This window comes from Rhinoderma darwinii, chromosome 1 (genome assembly GCF_050947455.1).
Source record: "Rhinoderma darwinii isolate aRhiDar2 chromosome 1, aRhiDar2.hap1, whole genome shotgun sequence".
NCBI classification, from domain to species: domain Eukaryota; kingdom Metazoa; phylum Chordata; class Amphibia; order Anura; family Rhinodermatidae; genus Rhinoderma; species Rhinoderma darwinii.
Window position 1 is genome coordinate 298,789,914 of NC_134687.1, and position 19,238 is coordinate 298,809,151.

Sequence of the window (19,238 nt, forward strand, 5' to 3'; positions counted from 1 at the left end):
ACATACTTACATACACTGGAAAATGCACTTCTACGGGTTAATATGCCGTGGAAGGCAACCATGCCCAAAAAATAATAGACTTTGTAAAAAAAAATTACCACATAAATCCCATGTTTCCGGCTATGAAAACCTAGCTGTACAAACACTCATTAAAGTCACTTCTAGGGTTGTCACATCGTTCTGCCAGCTGAAATCCTTTACAGGCATGGAGTGGGGCCTATCAAGTCATTCAAGCTAAAATTATGTCCTGAAAAGCCAAACGGTGCTCCTTTGCTTTGGGGCAACACTGTGTGGGCATGCAGCAGATTACGGCCTAAGTGGGTGTATTTCTGAACACAGGAGAAACTAGGTAATAAATGTTGGGGTGTGTTTCATCAGTTTCATGTACTATGTTGGAAAAATATCTCCTAGAAATGACGCATTTGTGAAAAAAAAAATTAAAATGTTATTCTTCATGCCAGATTTCCACAAGATTCTGCAAAAACACTATTGGGTTAAAAAAGTGATCACACCCCTAGAAAAATTCCTTGTGGGTGTAGTTTCCAAAATGGGGTCACTTTTGGTGGGTTTCTACTGTTTTGGTCCCTCCAGGGCGTTGCAAACGACATGGCACCGAAAACCATTCCAGTAATATCTGCGCTCCAAATGGCACTCCTTCCCTTCTGAGCACTGCCGTGGGTCTAAACAGCAGTTTATTACCACATTTGGGGTATTGCCGTAATCAGAGGACATTGCTTTACCATTGTTGGGGTGCTTTTTCTCCTATATTCTGTGTAAAAATTTGAAAATGAAGATTTTTTTTTCAGACAAAAAGTAGATTTTCATCTTCACAGACTAATTCCAATAAATTCAGCAAAAAAACCTGTGGGATCAAAATGCTAACTATACCCCTAGAAAAATTCCTTGAGGGGTGTCGTTTCCAAAATGGCGTCACTTTTGGGGGGTTTTCACTCTTTTGGTCCCTCCAGTGCGTTGAAAATGCGACATGGCACCGAAAACCAGTCCAACAAAATCTGTGCTCCAAAATCCAAATGGTGCTCCTTCCCTTCTGAGCTCTGGCGTGGGTCTAAACAGCAGCTTATTACTACATATGAGGTATTGCCGTAATCGTGAGACATTGCTTTTAAATGTTGGGGTCCTTTTTCTCCTTTATTCCTAGTAAAAATTAGAAAACTATGTTTTTTCAGAAAAAAAGTAGATTTTCATCTTCACAGACTAATTCCAATAAATTCCGCAAAAACCTGTGGTGTCAAAATGCTAACTATACCCCTAGACAAATTCCTTGAGGGGTGTAGTTTCCAAAATGGGGTCACATTTGGGGGGTTTCCATTGTTTTGGCACCACAAGAGCTCTTCAAACCTGACATAGTGCCTAAAATATATTCTAAAAAACGGAGGCCCCAAAATCCTCTAGTTGCTCCTTTGCTTCTGAGGTCTGTGCTTCAGTCTATTAGCACACTAGGACCACATGTGGGATATTTTTAAAAATTGCAGAATCTGGGAAATAAATATTGAGATGCATTTCTTGAATGAAACCTTCTGTGTTACAGAAAAAAAATGTATTACAAGTTAATTTTGGCAAAAAGATATAAAATTTGTGAATTTCGCCTCTACTTTGCTTTCATTCCTGAGAAATGCCTAAAGGGTTAAAACACTTTCTAAATGCTGTTTTGAATACTTTGAGGTGTGCAGTTTTCAAAATGGGGTGATTTATGGGGACTTTCTAATATATAAGGCCCTCAAAGCCACTTTACATCTGAACTGGTCCCTGAAAAAATAGCCTTTTGAAATTTTCTTGAAAATGTGAGAAATTGCTGCTAAAGTTCTAAGCATTGTAACGTCGTAGAAAAATAAAAGAATGTTCAAAAAACTACGCAAACATAAAAGAGACATATGGGATATGTGAAATAGTAACTATATTGTGTGGTATTACTTTCTGTTTTAAAAGCAGATACATTTAAATTTAGAAAAATGCAAACTTTTGCACATTTTCACGAAATTTTGGTGTTTTTCACAAATAAATATTGATTTATCGACCACATTTTTTCACTAACATAAAGTCCAATATGTCACAAGAAAACAATCTCAGAATTGCTTGGATAGGTGAAAGCATTCCAGAGTTATTACCACATAAAGTGACACATGTCAGATTTGAAAAAATGGTGCTGGTCCTGAAGGCCAAAATGAGCTTGGTCCTGAAGGGGTTAATACTGTTAGGCCATCTTTTACCCATATGTTGTAATGTCTGGCATTGTAAAGTATGTTGAGAAGCTAAGATCTGACTTCCTCCTTAAGGCTACATGAACATGACCGTTTGTATTTTGCGACCCTTTCATGACCAAGGGTCTTTGATGCCCCTGTGTCCAGGTAAAATTGTAAATTTTTTATATACACTTCTTTAAACTATAATCTTTGCAACCACTTTAAATATCACAACAATTTTTGCTTTGTTTTTTATAAGACTTATGAGGCTTTCATTTTCTAGATTAGTTTAATTAATTCCATGTTTTTAATTTTTATTATGAGCAGACAAATGACCAAAAATTTGAAAAAAACAAAAACACTTTTTTGTAATTTTTATTATATGTATATATATATATATATATATATATATATATATAAATATACAAAAGTAGGCAGCACTGCAAGTAATTAGGAAAAAAGTGAGTTTCTTTATTCGACCTGGTGTGACGTTTTGGCTCGAACTGTTCAGCTCTGTAACAATTAGGGTATGTGCACACGATAGCTGCCTTTTACGTCTGAAATTACAGACTGTTTTCAGACGTAATTGCTCCTCCTCGCATTATGTGAGGCGTCTTTAACGGCCGTAAATTTGAGCTGTTCTTCATTGAATTCAAAGAAAAACGGCTCAAATTACGTCCAAAGAAGTGTCCTGCACTTCTTTGACGAGGCAGTCATTTTACGTGTCGTCGTTTGACAGCTGTCAAACGACGACGCGTAAACTACAGGTCGTCGGCACAGTACGTCGGCAAACCCATTCAAATGAATGGGCAGATGTTTGCCGACGTATTGGAGCCGTATTTTGAGGCGTAAATCGAGGCATAATACGCCTCGTTTACGCCTGAAAATAGGTAGTGTGAACGCAGCCTTAGTCTCTCTCTATCAGCCTGGATCGCTGTGATGCGAGAGTGAAGAGGGCTATAAGGCCATATTCACACGATGTGGTAAAAAAGGGCAGTTACCAATTGTCAGTTTTCCATGGCTGTTTTGCATCAATGTGTCTCAAAATTTTAATCCATTTCCCAGCCGTCTGACTGTTTTTAACCGCCATTTGCCATCCGTTTTTCATGAACATTGTAAAAGGGGGTGGGGTAATAGCGGGGTTCACTTACTAGTGTCGCCCACTACTACTACCGCCTTTATATCAGGGTCACCAGGGTTATGTATAGTTCCCCTACATTTCTCTTGTATTAACGTCAATCTAATTGCTTTGCTGCTAAGTGTATACCACTGTATATTAAAACTAAAGGTAATATTTATTAATACAAAGTAATCGCACCTAGATAAAATACACCAAACACAGTAAATAATCACAGTATAGTATCAGTGTATCCCAATACACATAATAACTTAATATATATTGAATACACTGACCCTTCACGTGGTACAGTATAAACAAGGTATTACAATCCTAATCTATACCACCACCCACTTATCTAAACATACATATAAGTTACGTTACAATACACACACTCTCACTATTTCTGTCCCGTTCCCTCCTAAATATAAATGTCCCTATACAATAAGGGTTAACAAGGGATGTGGAGTATAAAGGGTTACCAGGGGATAATCAGGTAAAGGGTTAACAATGGAAACGTGCAGGCAGGTTAACCAGGGATGTGTATGTAGGTCAGAAAGGGTTACAAGGGGATGTGAACAGGGGATGTGCAGGTCAGCAAAGGTTAACTGAGGGGCACTAAGGGTTAACTAGGGACTCAGGGGCAGCAAGGGATAACCAGGGGCAGCAAGGGTTAACTAGGGATGTTCTCAGGGGATGACAGGGAGAAAGGGTTAAAGTGTAGCTGTGGCGATACTTAGTGTGTCGTTGTGGTGAGGAGCCGGAGCAGGTCGTTGGTGGAGGGTGAGGTCCCACTGGAGAGGTGAGCTCCGTTGGTGGTGTGTGAGGCAGGACTCAGTTTGAGTGGTGCCCAGTTCCGTTGTTGGTGTGGGAGGCTGGACTCAACTAAGGTGAGCCGGACATTGGTGAAGTGGTGAGGGCAGGTCCCAGCTACTGAGCGCACCGACGCAGGGCTATTTAAGCCCTGCCTTTATGCTCGTAGCAGGGCGAGTGGTGCTCACCCCCGGCTAACATGGTGATATGTCGTCACCGGCTGACCCATGAACATGCAAGAGTGCTGCCGCGAGCGCGAGAACGCCCGTGCGCACTGGAAGTTTAAAATGGAGACAGGAGATATAAGCAGCATCTCCTATCTCCACCGCTTCCAAGCAAAGCAGGACAATAACTAATTGTCCTGCTTTGTTGTGAAGCCGTGTTGCTCATGACCAGGGCTGTGTGTCTCTACAGCTCTGGCTCATGAAACATTACATACACTATATATATATATATATATATATATATATATATATATATATATATATATATATATATATATATATATACACACAGACTACCGTTCAAAAGTTTGGGGTCACCCAGACAATTTTGTGTTTTCCATGAAAACTCACACTTATATTTATCAAATGAGTTACAAAATGACTAGAAAATATAGTCAAGACATTGACAAGGTTAGAAATAATGATTTTTATTTTGGAGGTGTGCTTTGGGTCATTGTCCTGTTGTAGGATGAAATTGGCTCCAATCAAGCTCTGTCCACAGGGTATGGCATGGCGTTGCAAAATGGAGTGATAGCCTTCCTTATTCAAAATCCCTTTTACCTTGTACAAATCTCCCACTTTACCATAACATTACCTCCACCATGCTTGACAGATGGCGTCAGGCACTCTTCCAGCATCTTTTCAGTTGTTCTGTGTCTCACAAATGTTCTTCTGTGTGATCCAAACACCTCAAACTTCGATTCGTCTGTCCATAACACTTTTTTCCAATCTTCCTCTGTCCAATGTCTGTGTGCTTTTGCCCATATTAATCTTTTCCTTTTATTAGCCAGTCTCAGATATGGCTTTTTCTTTGCCACTCTGCCAGCATCCCGGAGTCGCCTCTTCACCATAAGGGTATGTGCACACACACTAATTACGTCCGTAATTGACGGACGTATTTCGGCCGCAAGTACCGGACCGAACACAGTGCAGGGAGCCGGGCTCCTAGCATCATACTTATGTACGATGCTAGGAGTCCCTGCCTCGCTGCAGGACAACTGTCCCGTACTGTAATCATGTTTTCATTACGGGACAGTTGTCCTGCAGCGAGGTAGGGACTCCTAGCATCGTACATAAGTATGATGCTAGGAGCCCGGCTCCCTGCACTGTGTTCGGTCCGGTACTTGCGGCCGAAATACGTCCGTCAATTACGGACGTAATTAGTGTGTGTGCACATACCCTAAGACGTTGACACTGGCGTTTTGCGGGTACTATTTAATGAAGCTGCCAGTTGAGGACCTGTGACGCGTCTATTTCTCAAACTAGAGACTCTAATGTACTTGTCTTGTTGCTCAGTTGTGCAGCGGGGCCTCCCACTTCTCTTTCTACTCTGGTTAGAGCCTGTTTGTGCTGTCCTCTGAAGGGAGTAGTACACACCGTTGTAGGAAATCTCCAGTTTCTTGGCAATTTCTCGCATGGAATAGCCTTCATTTCTAAGAACAAGAATAGACTGTCGAGTTTCACATGAAAGCTCTCTTTTTCTAGCCATTTTGAGAGTTTAATCGAACCCACAAATGTAATGCTCCAGATTCTCAACTAGCTCAAAGGAAGGTCAGTTTTATAGCTCCTCTAAACAGCAAAACGGTTTACAGCGGTGCTAACATAATTGCACAAGAGTTTTCAAGTGTTGTCTAATCATCCATTAGCCTTCTAACACAGTTAGCAAAACACAATGTACCATTAGAACACTGGAGTGATGGTTGCTGGAAATGGGCCTCTATACACCTATGTAGATATTGCATTAAAAACCAGACGTTTGCAGCTAGAATAGTCATTTAGCACATTAACAATGTATAGAGTGTATTTTTGATTAATTTAATGTTATCTTCATTGAAAAAAACTGTGCTTTTCTTTAAAAAATAAGGACATTTCTAAGTGACCCTAAACTTTTGAACGTTAGTGTGTGTGTGTGTATATATATATATATATATATATATATATATATATATATATTGTGAGACAGTGACAGGTAAAGTCATTGAGGGAAGGTACATTTCCCCTAGAATCCTGTCATATGTATCCTAGGCTCCAGGGAATGAGTATTCTTTGCAATAGAAAGCTCTAGCTTTCCAATCTCGGCTTAAGGAAAAGCCGGAAAAAGGGCCTGGAGTTGGATTGGGGAAGAGCAGGGCGGGTTCCCCAATCCCTAGTTCATCTCTGTTTGTAGGACAAGGCTGCTGCTCAATTAGCTGCACCTGCAGCCTGTGTATAAAAAGGTGCAGACACAGTGTGTGAGAGTCTCACCCCTGACTCAGACCGGAGACTACTAAGTCTGGAGTAGCCTGTATTCTATGTGAGTAAAGACCTGTGTTACTTTGTGTCCAGTGCCTGGTAGGAAGGCACTTGGTATAGTTAGATAATCTCTTGTTTAGTTAGTGCTCAGACGAGCAGGATTTATTTTGTATTTTGCCTTGTTGTACAAGAGGCTGTTTCTTTGACAAGAATAAAACACAGGCAAAGCCCTGTTATGAACTTTAATGCACAGTGTCCCTGTCTCTGGCTACTAAGAAACCGCTGTACCAACCTCTCCTGATGCTAAACCCTCACATATGGTGGCCGATGCGGGCACGGTCTTAAAGAGACATACACCTATTTAAAAGGACTTTTGCTGCTCCAAGCGGAAAATCGTTGCTAGGGGCAACAACACAATTTTTTTCTCCCCGAGAGTGCTTGTAAGCGTATGTCTTGGGTGAAGGCGGCAACAGGGCTAGAAAAAGAGACTGTTAAAATGGATGAAATACTTAAACAGCTGATTCAGGCTAGTATCAACCAGGGGAAGATAAGCACAGCTCTGCAAGAAGCCAGCGCGACTCAGCGAATGGTGCATGAGGAAGCCATGCGTGCACAGGCTGAAACCAATATTCTGCTGGGTGAAGCCCACAGACTGGCCTTAAAAGAACAGCAGCAAATTAATCGCCATTTGCAAGACCAAATTCAGGCCTCAGTGGAGAGGTCAGCGGGGCCTCATGGTTTGCGCCAAACCACTCGTGTAGCGGTACAGACATCTCTGCAGAAGATGACACCCACCGACGATGTTGAGGCCTATCTCATGGTGTTTGAGCGAGTGGCAGAACGAGAGAAGTTATCTTCAGATTAGTGGGCAGCAGTGGTGGCACCTTTCCTAACCGGAGAGCCGTAAAAGGCGTACTTTGATCTCAATGAGCAGGATGCCAAGGATTACTCCAAGCTGAAGGGTGAGATCCTTGCCCGTCTGGGTGTTAATATGAATGTGCGTGCTCGACGGGTGCACAACTGGACTTTTGTGGAACGCCTACCTGCCCGATCACAACTGTATGATCTTGTCCATCTTGCAAGGAAATGGCTACAGCCAGAGGAATCAACGCCTGCGCAGATCGTGGAGAGAGTGGTGCTTGACAAGTACATCCGCTCCTTACCACCGAAGGTTCAGCGTTGGGTCGGTCAAGGAGATCCTACAGATGCGGAACAGCTGGTGAACCTGATTGAAAGGTACAGAGCTACTCAGGATCTACTCCAAGAAGTACCGCCTGGATGTTCTAACCCCAGGAACAGCAAATCGTGCGGAGCACCCGGTAAGACTGTTCTATTTACTAGAGGGGTGAGAAATGTCTTTAAGGGAGGTGGCTCAGAAGGGGAGCAGACGGAGGGAAGAAATCCCAGAGAAACACTGAAGGCCAGACCAGGGTCTCAAGTTGGGGACCGGGGCCGCATACAGTGCTGGCGGTGTTATGGACCTGGGCATATTGCTGCCAATTGTCCCCTGACTACTGAGCCAATGGAGTGTGATGCAGCAAGGCGAATATCCTTGTTTGCACGTCCTGTTTGTTCTGCTGAGACGGTTTACGAGACTGAACAACAAATGTGTGTCGTAAAAGTGGAAGGGTGTACTGTGAGTGCCTTGCTGGATTCTGGGAGTCTGGTTACCCTGGTGCATGCCAGCCTGATAGACCCTGGAACATTCAGAGGACATAGTATAGGGGTCCTGTGCATTCATGGGGACACTAAAGAATACCCCACCGCTTTGGTCACTCTAGAGACTTCCTGTGGAATGGCTCGCCATGAAGTGGGTGTGGTCAAGTCCCTGATGCACAGTGTGATCCTGGGGAGAGACTTCCCAGTGTTCTGGGACTTGTGGAGGAAGAAAGATGTAACCTCCACTGTAAATGTTAATGATGGTATTAATGTGTGCGCTGTGATTAGCCCAGAACCCTTTAACGAGGATGCTGAGGTGCCAGCAGTAGGGCTGACCACTGAGCCTGATAAATTTCCTCTGGCTGTTTTTGCTGGTGAAACAGATGAGCAGGAGGAAATTTATGATATACCAGAGTTAAATGTATCACGTAACAATTTTGGGAATGCTCAACTTAGCGATCCCACATTGGTAAAAGCCAGGGAAAATACTAAGGTATTAAATGGAGTGCCTCAACATCCAGGGGCTGATAAGGTGTTTCCACACATGGCGGTTAACCAGGATTTGCTGTATCGGATAGATAACGTACGTGGGGAGGTTGTTGAACAGCTGGTGATACCCCAACCATATCGTAGAACGGTGTTGGACCTGGCTCATAAACACGTGCTGGGTGGACATCTAGGTTGCGAAAAGACCAGAGAGCGTATCTTACAACGATTCTTCTGGCCGGGGGTATATACGGAAGTTCAGAGGTATTGCGAGTCCTGCCCGGAGTGTCAGATAACGGCTCCTATGCCACATTTTAGGAGTCCGCTGGTGCCTTTGCCTATCATTGGGATCCCTTTTGAAAGAATTGCCATGGATCTAGTCGGCCCTTTAGTCAAATCCTCTAGAGGACATCAATATATCCTAGTGGTGTTGGTCTATGCCACACGCTACCCTGAGGCAGTCCCTTTGCGAAATTCCTCTTCAAAAGCCATTGCAAGAGAGTTGTTTTACATGTTTTCCCGTACTGGTTTACCTAAGGAAATCCTTACCGATCAGGGAACTCCCTTTATGTCCAAAATCACCAAGGAATTATGTAAACTGCTGAAAATTAAACACCTGCGTACCTCTATATATCACCCTCAAACTGATGGTCTTGTCGAAAGATTCAATAAGACATTAAAAGGCATGTTGAGGAAGGTGGTTAGTAAGGATGGGAAGGATTGGGACTGTCTTCTGCCCTATTTGATGTTCGCTGTACGTGAAGTTCCTCAATCATCCACAGGGTTTTCTCCTTTTGAACTTGTATACGGCAGACAACCCCGTGGTCTCCTGGACATAGCCAAGGAAACCTGGGAGCAAGAGTCCACACCTTATAGGAGTGTAATTGAGCATGTCACGTTGATGCAAGACCGAATCGCTGCGGTCATGCCGATAGTTAAGGAACACTTGGAGCAAGCTCAGGATGCTCAGAGCAGGGTGTATAACCGAACTGCTAAAGTTAGAAATTTTAACTCTGGTGATCGAGTGTTGGTCTTAGTGCCGACCGTAGAAAGCAAATTTCTTGCTAGATGGCAAAGGCCGTATGAGATAATTGAAAAGGTGGGGGATGTAAATTATAAAATTTACCAACCAGGTAAAAGGAAGACAGTGCAGTTATACCATGTAAACTTAATTAAGCCATGGAAAGAAAGAGAGACCCTCATGGCAGTAAGTACCCCCTATAGTCTTAACCCAGATGTGTATGTGTCAGAATCCCTCGCAAAGCCACAGAAACAGGAGACAAAAGAGTTTGTGCAGAGAAACACAGACGTGTTTTCAGAACTGCCAGGACAGACTAGTATAATAAAACATGACATTGTGACCGAGCCTCAGGTTCGGGTCCACTTGAAACCCTACAGAGTCCCTGAAGCTCGTAGACAAGCCATATCTGAGGAGGTCAAGAAAATGCTAGACCCTGGGATTATTGAAGAGTCAAAAAGTGAATGGTCAAGTCCCATTGTATTGATTCCGAAACCAGATGGGTCATTACTTTTCTGTAACGACTTCCGCAAGTTAAATGAGATGTCAAAGTTTGACGCATACCCAATGCCAAGAGTTGACGAGTTAATAGAGAGACTGGGCCATTCAAGGTATTTTTCAACACTTGATTTAACCAAAGGCTATTGGCAAGTACCCCTCACGGAGGGCGCCAAAGAGAAAACTGCGTTCATCACCCCGGATGGTCTGTTTCAATATATTTGTTTACCATTTGGGCTACATGGGGCTCCAGCGACCATTCAAAGGTTAATGGACATAGTCCTCAAACCCCATCGTCGGTATGCTTTGGCATATCTGGACGACATTATAATCTTTAGTGATGACTGGGAAAGCCACTTACCAAAAGTACAAGCAGTACTAAACTCCCTCAGAGCCGCGGGGTTAACAGCAAACCCAAAGAAATGTTCCTTAGGCTTGGAGGAAGCACGGTATCTGGGGTAAATAATTGGGAGAGGGGTGATAAAGCCACAGGTCAACAAAGTTGAGGCTATCCAAAACTGGCCCCAGCCCTCAACCAAAAAGCAGGTCAGAGCTTTTCTAGGAATTGTAGGTTATTACCGCAGGTTCATTCCAAACTTTGCCAGCACAGCAGCGCCCCTGACAGATCTTACCAAGGGAAGTAAGTCTGTCATGGTCAAGTGGGACACGAAGGCTGAAAGCGCCATTCAAGAGTTGAAACTGGCCCTGTGTAACCAACCAGTCTTAGTCACTCCTGACTTCAAAAAGGAGTTTGTTGTCCAAACTGATGCTTCTGATGTGGGGCTCGGAGCAGTTCTGTCACAAGAGGTGGGTGGTGAGGAACATCCTGTGACCTATTTGAGCAGAAAACTTACCCCGGCTGAGAAAACCTATAGCATAGTTGAACGGGAGTGCTTGACAATTAAGTGGGCACTTGAGTCCCTGAGATATTATTTATTGGGTCGTCAGTTTAGGCTGGTTACAGACCACTCTCCTCTTACGTGGATGTGTCAAGCTAAAGAGAGAAATTCAAGAGTTACACGGTGGTTTCTTACTTTGCAGAACTTCAAATATACTGTGGAACACAGAGCAGGAAAACTGCAGGGCAATGCTGACGCTTTGTCTAGGACACACTGCCTTGTAGCTAAATGTGTCCGATCCCACGGGCTCGAACAGAGGAAGAGGGTATGTGAGACAGTGACAGGTAAAGTAATTGAGGGAAGGTACATTTCCCCTAGAATCCTGTCATATGTATCCTAGGCTCCAGGGAATGAGTATTTTTTGCAATAGAAAGCTCTAGCTTTCCAATCTCGGCTTAAGGAAAAGCCGGAAAAAGGGCCTGGAGTTGGATTGGGGAAGAGCAGGGCGGGTTCCCCAATTCCTAGTCCATCTCTGTTTGTAGGACAAGGCTGCTGCTCAATTAGCTGCACCTGCAGCCTGTGTATAAAAAGGTGCAGACACAGTGTGTGAGAGTCTCACCCCTGACTCAGACTGGAGACTACTAAGTCTGGAGTAGCCTGTATTCTATGTGAGTAAAGACCTGTGTTACTTTGTGTCCAGTGCCTGGTAGGAAGGCACTTGGTATAGTTAGATAATCTCTTGTTTAGTTAGTGCTCAGACGAGCAGGATTTATTTTGTATTTTGCCTTGTTGTACAAGAGGCTGTTTCTTTGACAAGAATAAAACACAGGCAAAGCCCTGTTATGAACTTTAATGCACGGTGTCCCTGTCTCTGGCTACTAAGAAACCGCAGTACCAACCTCTCCTGATGCTAAACCCTCACAATATATATATATATATATATATATATATATATATATATATATATATATATATATATTAGGGGACACTTCCCTATACAGACATTAAAAAAATGAATTCTATTCGTTAGGGTTATTTTGTCCCAGCCACCTGAAAATACCACAGTGCCCATGTAGATAGTGATGCAATACCACTGTAGATAGTGCCACATTGCCCACTGTAGATAGTGCCAGTGCCTACATAGATATTGCCCACTGTAAATAGTGCCAGAGTTCTCACTGTAGAAGTGCCCACATAGTGCCACACACAGTGCCCATGTAAATTGCAGTGTCCCCTGTAGGTAGTGCCCATATAATGCCACAGTGCCCATGTAGATAGTGCCACACCCCCTGTATATAGCACCCCCTGTAGATAGGACCACACCCCATGTAGATAGTGCCACCACCTGCAGATAGCGCCAGCTGCTGTAGACAGCACTATCTCCCCTGTAGATTGCACCATCCCCCCGTAGATATCAACATTCCCCTGCAGATAGCGCCACCCCCTGCAGATAACGCCACCCTTCCTGCAGATAGCGCCACTCCCTGTGTAGATATCACCCCTCCCCCCCCCACACACACACGAAAATGGCACCCCTTTCGTGTAGCTAGCACCATTGTAGCTCACTGTAGGAGCGGAATCTTTGTAGTACTGGCTGGGGATTCAGCTCCTAGAGGGAGCTTAGGTGGCGCTATCTACAGGGGGTTTTGCGCTATCTACATAGGGTTGTGTTAGGCACTATCTACAGTGGGGGTGTATTCCAGGGCTCTCAAAGCCCCGGCAGACATGAGAGTGCAGCGCTGCTCAAACTGAAGCAGCACTGCACTCATTCCAGGCTGCCAACATTTATAAACATGACAACTGCACGGGGAATTGGCAGTTGGAACGTATATAGCCATATGGCAGTCGTGAAGGGTTTAAACAAGTTTCACAAAACATGCATAGCACACAGATAGCCAGTGGCGGATTAAGAAGACCATGGGCCCTGGGCTGTTACCCAAACTTGGGCCCCCCTTCTCCACCACCACCCTGCCGCGCCGTAACTATTGCTAACACTACCTAAACACTAGTACACAAAGTAGGCACATTATGCACAAAGTACACACAGTACGCACATTATGCACAAAGTACGCACATTATGCACAAAGTACACACAGTACACAAAGTAGGCACATTATGCACAAAGTACGCACAGTACACAAAGTACCACATTATGCACAAAGTACACAAAGTAGGCACATTATGCACAAAGTACGCACATTATGCACAAAGTACACAAAGTACGCACATTATGCACAAAGTAGGCACATTATGCACAAAGTACGCACATTATGCACAAAGTACACAAAGTACGCACATTATGCACAAAGTATGCACAGTACACAAAGTACCACATTATGCACAAAGTACGCACATTATGCACAAAGTACACACATTATGCACAAAGTACACAAAGTACGCACATTATGCACAAAGTACCCACATTATGCACAAAGTAGGCACATTATGCACAAAGTACGCACATTATGCACAAAGTAGGCACATTATGCACAAAGTAGGCACATTATGCACAAAGTACGCACATTATGCACAAAGTATGCACATTATGCACAAAGTATGCACAGTACACAAAGTACCACATTATGCACAAAGTACGCACATTATGCACAAAGTAGGCACATTATGCACAAAGTACGCACATTATGCACAAAGTAGGCACATTATGCACAAAGTAGGCACATTATGCACAAAGTACGCACATTATGCACAAAGTAGGCACATTATGCACAAAGTACGCACATTATGCACAAAGTACGCACATTATGCACAAAGTACGCACATTATGCACAAAGTACGCACAAAGTACGCACATTATGCACAAAGTACGCACAAAGTACGCACATTATGCACAAAGTACGCACAGTACAAAGTACGCACATTATGCACAAAGTACGCACAGTACACAAAGTACACACATTATGCACAAAGTACACAAAGTAGGCACATTATACACAAAGTATGCATAGTACACAAAGTACACACGAGTATGCACATTATACACTAAGTAGGCACATTATACACGAGTATGCACATTATACACAAAGTACACCTTGTAAACACATGAATATGGACATTAAACATACATGAATATGGACATTAAACATACATGAATATGGACATTAAACATACATGAATATGGACATTAAACATACATGAATATGGACATTAAACACACATGAATATGGATATTAAACACACATGCACTTACCTTTTATGTCTTCACTGCAGCTCTTCTCCTGCTCACAGCACAGAGCCCGCCGACAGTCTCCCCTCCCCCATGTCCCGACAGCTAGCAGCAGAGATGTTTAGAGCAGGGAAGGGGGGCTGGAGGGGGAGCTTCTAAAGCAGCACAGACCACGGCTGCTAAGTAGAAGCAAAGCTCCCCTCGCCTGACAGGTGCGGTCCTGGCACCGGGGCTCCCTCCGGTGCTAGCGACGCCACTGGGCATGAGGGGGTTCGGGCGGTCATAGGCTCCTTGGGCCCCCTGGCAGTCTTGGGCCCCGGGCGACCGCCCGAAACGCCCTAATGATAATCCGCCACTGCAGATAGCATACTGTCAGAATGTCTTCATACTTCAGCTACCTGCATATTGGTGCCACATTATAGATGTTCCAGACTACAGGAGTGTAGCCCCCAAACAGTTCCAGCACCGTAATAACCTCTACAGGGAATTACCCATTTAATTGTTCAAGCCACATAGCAATAACAATACAACAATCACCTAGTGCCTATTTCTTCAGCAGTGCCCATATAAACGCACCAGGAACACTGCTCCAAGACCACATTCACACATGGAAGATTTGTGGCGGATTTTCGTTACAAATTTCAATCTTATAATACAACACCCACACTATGATCCCGGCTGTGTTTGTGTAATGGCCATATTTGCAGATGAACATTATAAATCTTTTTTCTTTACCAGGCTATGTGGGTTTGAACCATTCTTTGATGCACGGGGAGATCAGTATATGTACAGCAGAATTCTGAGTTGTGACTTTGAATTCATGTCACCCTGGTGGGACGAAATTTCACTGAATGCTAAAGACTTGGTGAGATACTAAAATTGCAATATGTTAGACTTAAAGGCTATGTAAACCATTGAACACTGTATTATGGTGTTTAATGCAACTTTTGAATTGTTAGAGATCTGCTCTGTGTTATTCCTTTTCCTCCTGGAAATGTACCATTCTCCTTGTCAAAGGGGCATGTCCCTACACAGTATGAAACTGTCAGCACTGATTAGACTTTGTCAGTCTGTGTAGGGACATACCACCAACTGGCAACATCCAGTTGTCAATTTATTCATAAATTTCTAGGAGGAATAACAGAGGAACAGCACAACTCAGAGTTCTAAGAAAAGATGCTCCAGAATTGTTATTTCATGGGGAATACAAGTATTTACCAAAACCGACATGTCAGTAGAGCTGATAGATCCTCTTTAATTTCTATTTACACTAGGGAATTTTGTTCATCTTTCTAAGTGAATGTTACATTATTTGGCCAGCGTGATCTTAATTGATTGTGCTGCATAAAAAGTTATTCTTGGCACAATCTGTAAATGCCGCTTGTAGCGACACTTACAATAAGCATTATAGCCTAGCACAGGCTCTTCTGAGATCCAACACTTTTTAACTGTTCAACACTTGTCACTCCTCGCCTGGCAGAGAGGAGTTTCCTCCCTGTGATCAGCGAAGATTGAAATGATGGATTGTACATTGGATCCTCACAAATAATGGTCCATCAGTGGTTTGTAGAGTTGTTGTGTGTAAATTCTTAATGCATAAAAATTCTTAAATGCATCAAATGTTGCTTTAATTTTCCCAAAGTGGGCGTGGCTTCGAGAAAGGGCGTGGCATGCAAACTAACAAATTTACTTTCATTTACGGCCAAAACTGTCGAACTTATAGTGGAAATCTACGCCATCTAGCATCTGGCGTAGATTTCCAGCTTGGGCGCTTTATTTGATTAGAGACGTGCGCCTCTTATTAAATGAAGGGAATCTTCGTCCAACTATCTTTATATATAAGTTTGTGTATGGAAGGCCAGTCTTAATAAATCTCCCCCAATGTTTACAGTTTTAGCACTCATTAGGCTTTGTTCTCATATGTGTCAAGTCTTTCCGTTGTTCTGATCCATCATAGGAGCAGAATAAAGAGAAAAACAGAGCTGCATGCTGTATGTTTTACTTGACATATGTGTAAGCTCTAATTTCCTTATGTGTTTAACCTGTTTCCTAACATCAAGGAAACATTTAAAAATAATGTTGAATATTCAGGTTTTCCATAGAAGGGAGTTCGTTTTTCTTTTTAAGGTAATTAATAGTAGAATTTGCTATTCTAATTGTAATCACAACAGTTCTGATTATTTAAAGAGGCTCTGTCACCACATTATAAGTGCCCTGTCTCCTACATAAGGAGATGGGCGCTGTAATGTAGGTGACAGTAATGCTTTTTATTTAAAAAAACGATCTTTTTTCACAAAGTTAGGCCTCATGCACACGACCGTAAAAACTCCCGTTATTACGGGTCGTAATTACGACCCGTAATAACGGGCTCATAGACTTCTATTGGCCACGGGTACCTTCCCGTGTTCTTACGGGAAGGTGCCCGTGCCGTTAAAAAAGATAGAACATGTCCTATTTCAGGCCGTAATAACGGCACGGACAGTCCATAGAAGTCTATGGAGCTCCCGTAATGACGGGTGGCTACATGTGTGCACCCGTCATTACGGCAGCGTTGCTAAGCGACGTCAGTAAATAGTCACTGTCCAGGGAGCTGAAAGAGTTAACTGATCGGCAGTAACTCTTTCAGCACCCTGGACAGTGACTACCGATCAGAATAAAGAGCAACCTGTAAAAAATAAAAATAAAAGACGTTCATACTTACCGAGAACTTCCTGCTTCCTCCAGTCCGGTCTCCCGGCCGTTGCCTTGGTGACGTGTCCCTCTCGACATCCGGCCCGACGTCCTGGCCGTCCCTGGATGACGTTTCATTCCATGTGACCGCTGCAGCCAATCACAGGTCAATCACAGGCTGCAGCGGTCACATGGACTGCCGTGTCATCCAGGGATGTCGGGCTGGATGTGAAGAGAGGGACGCGTCACCAAGACAACGGCCGGGTAATTATGAATTTCTTTAACTTTTATTACAGAAAGGGCTGTCCCTTCTCTCTATCCTGCACTGATAGAGAGAAGGGGCTGCCGATTAGTGCAGTGCTATTTTGCCGCCAAAAACGTGGCCGTAAATACGGGTGGAATACGGGTGACACCGGACCCATATTTATGGGCACGGGTCCGTAAATACTGGTGCAAAACGGGTCGAATACGTGTGACAACGGACCCGTATTTACGCCAGTATTTACGGGTGGGAAAAAATACGGTCGTGTGCATGAGGCCTTAGGAGCGATTTAAGTTTATGCTAATGAGCTTTCTTAATGCCCAAGTGGGCATACTTTTACTTTCGACCAAGTGGGCGTTGTACAGAGGAGTGCATGACGCTGACCAATCGGCATCATGCACTCCTCTCCATTCATTTACACTGCACTAGCGATATAGATATATCACTATGTGCAGCCTCATACACAAACCCTAACATTACTACAGTGTCCTGATAATGAATACACATGACCATCCAGCCTGGACATCATGTGTACTTTTTTGTGAGATTCCGGCAAGTGAAACCAAATCTCGTTTAGCTCCGTGATCTCGCGAGATTTCGTATCCGTTGCTGGAATCTCACAAAAAAGAGTCAGAAGTGTCAGGATTCTGAGTACACATGACGTCCAGTCTGGATTTCATGTGTATTCATTATCAGGACACTGTAGTAATGTTAGGGCTTGTGTATGTAGCTGCACATAGTGATATAACTATATCGCTAGTGCAGTGTAAATGAATGGAGAGGAGTGCATGATGCCGATTGGTCAGCGTCTTGCACTCCTCTGTACAACGCCCACTTGGTCGAAAGTAAAAGTACGCCCACTTGGGCATTAAGAAAGCTCATTAGCATAAACTTAAATCGCTCCTAACTTTGTGAAAATAGATCGTTTTTTTAAATAAAAAGCATTACTGTCACCTACATTACAGCGCCGATCTCCTTATATAGGAGATAGGGCACTTATAATGTGGTGACAGAGTCTCTTTAATGTTGCTTATATAGCACCAACATATTCCACAGCACTGAACAGAGATTGTCATTACTCATATCCCGTGTCTCACATTCTAATTTCCTTGATAACATATACAAAAGAAAGCCATATAACCAGTATGTTTGGGGAGTTTAGGAGGAAACCACAGTAAAGGCCCTATTACACGGGCCAATGATCGCGCAAATGAGCGTTCATATGAACGCTTTTTCCCGATCATCACATTCGTTCATCGGCTGATTGTATGGTTTATGCAGGAAAAAATATTATTGTTTCGGCAGCACATCTCCCTGTGTAAATCGGAAGATCTGCTGCCGACATGATAGAAATGTATGGGGACGAGCGATCGTACATTAACAAGCATTGCTCCTTGTGAAAAGAGCAAACAAGCGCCGATCAATGAGCAGCCTTGGTTGATCGGCGCTCGTTTTCACAACCTATATTAGGCCGTGTAATAGGACCTTGACCAGAGGAGACCAATGCTAATACGGGAAGGACATACAACTCCGTGCACATGTATCCTTGTCCCAAGACCCAGTGCTGCAAGACAACAGTGTAACCAGTGAGCAGCCAGGATGATGAAGATTTTAATTCTCTATATACACATATATTATACTGAAACTGTAAACCTACCACATTTCTATTGCAGGTTAAGAAGTTGATTGTGTTAGATCCAAAGAAACGATTAACAGTCTCTCAGGCTTTGCAGCACCCATGGGTAACAGGAAGGGCTGCTAAGTTTTCCCATATGGACCGCACACAAAAGAAACTTCAAGAATTCAATGCTAAGCGCAAACTTAAGGTATGGTTTTTCAATTAAACTTTTTTTTTTAAAACAATTAATTTTACTCCCCGTGATGGCCCTATGTAGATACACTAGAAGTGAAAGAGGATTGAAGCATACTTTTAAAACTTTAACCCATTTCCTCCACAGCCATTTTTCGATTTTTCATCTTTGCTTTTTTTCTTCCCACATTCTAAAAGCCATAACTTTTTTTCTTTTTCCATCTA

The 19,238-nt window shown here is 43.2% G+C and overlaps 1 protein-coding gene across 1 annotated transcript in view; it reads left to right on the forward strand.

The window, feature by feature from the left end:
• The window catches only part of LOC142647748 (calcium/calmodulin-dependent protein kinase type IV-like), a 92,693-nt gene that overhangs the window by 54,824 nt on the left and 18,631 nt on the right, over positions 1-19,238 (forward strand). Inside the window, exons 10-11 of the mRNA XM_075825388.1 lie at positions 15,010-15,136; positions 18,877-19,029. Of these exons, the coding sequence (XP_075681503.1) occupies positions 15,010-15,136; positions 18,877-19,029 (280 nt within the window). The remainder of the gene's footprint in view (positions 1-15,009; positions 15,137-18,876; positions 19,030-19,238) is intronic.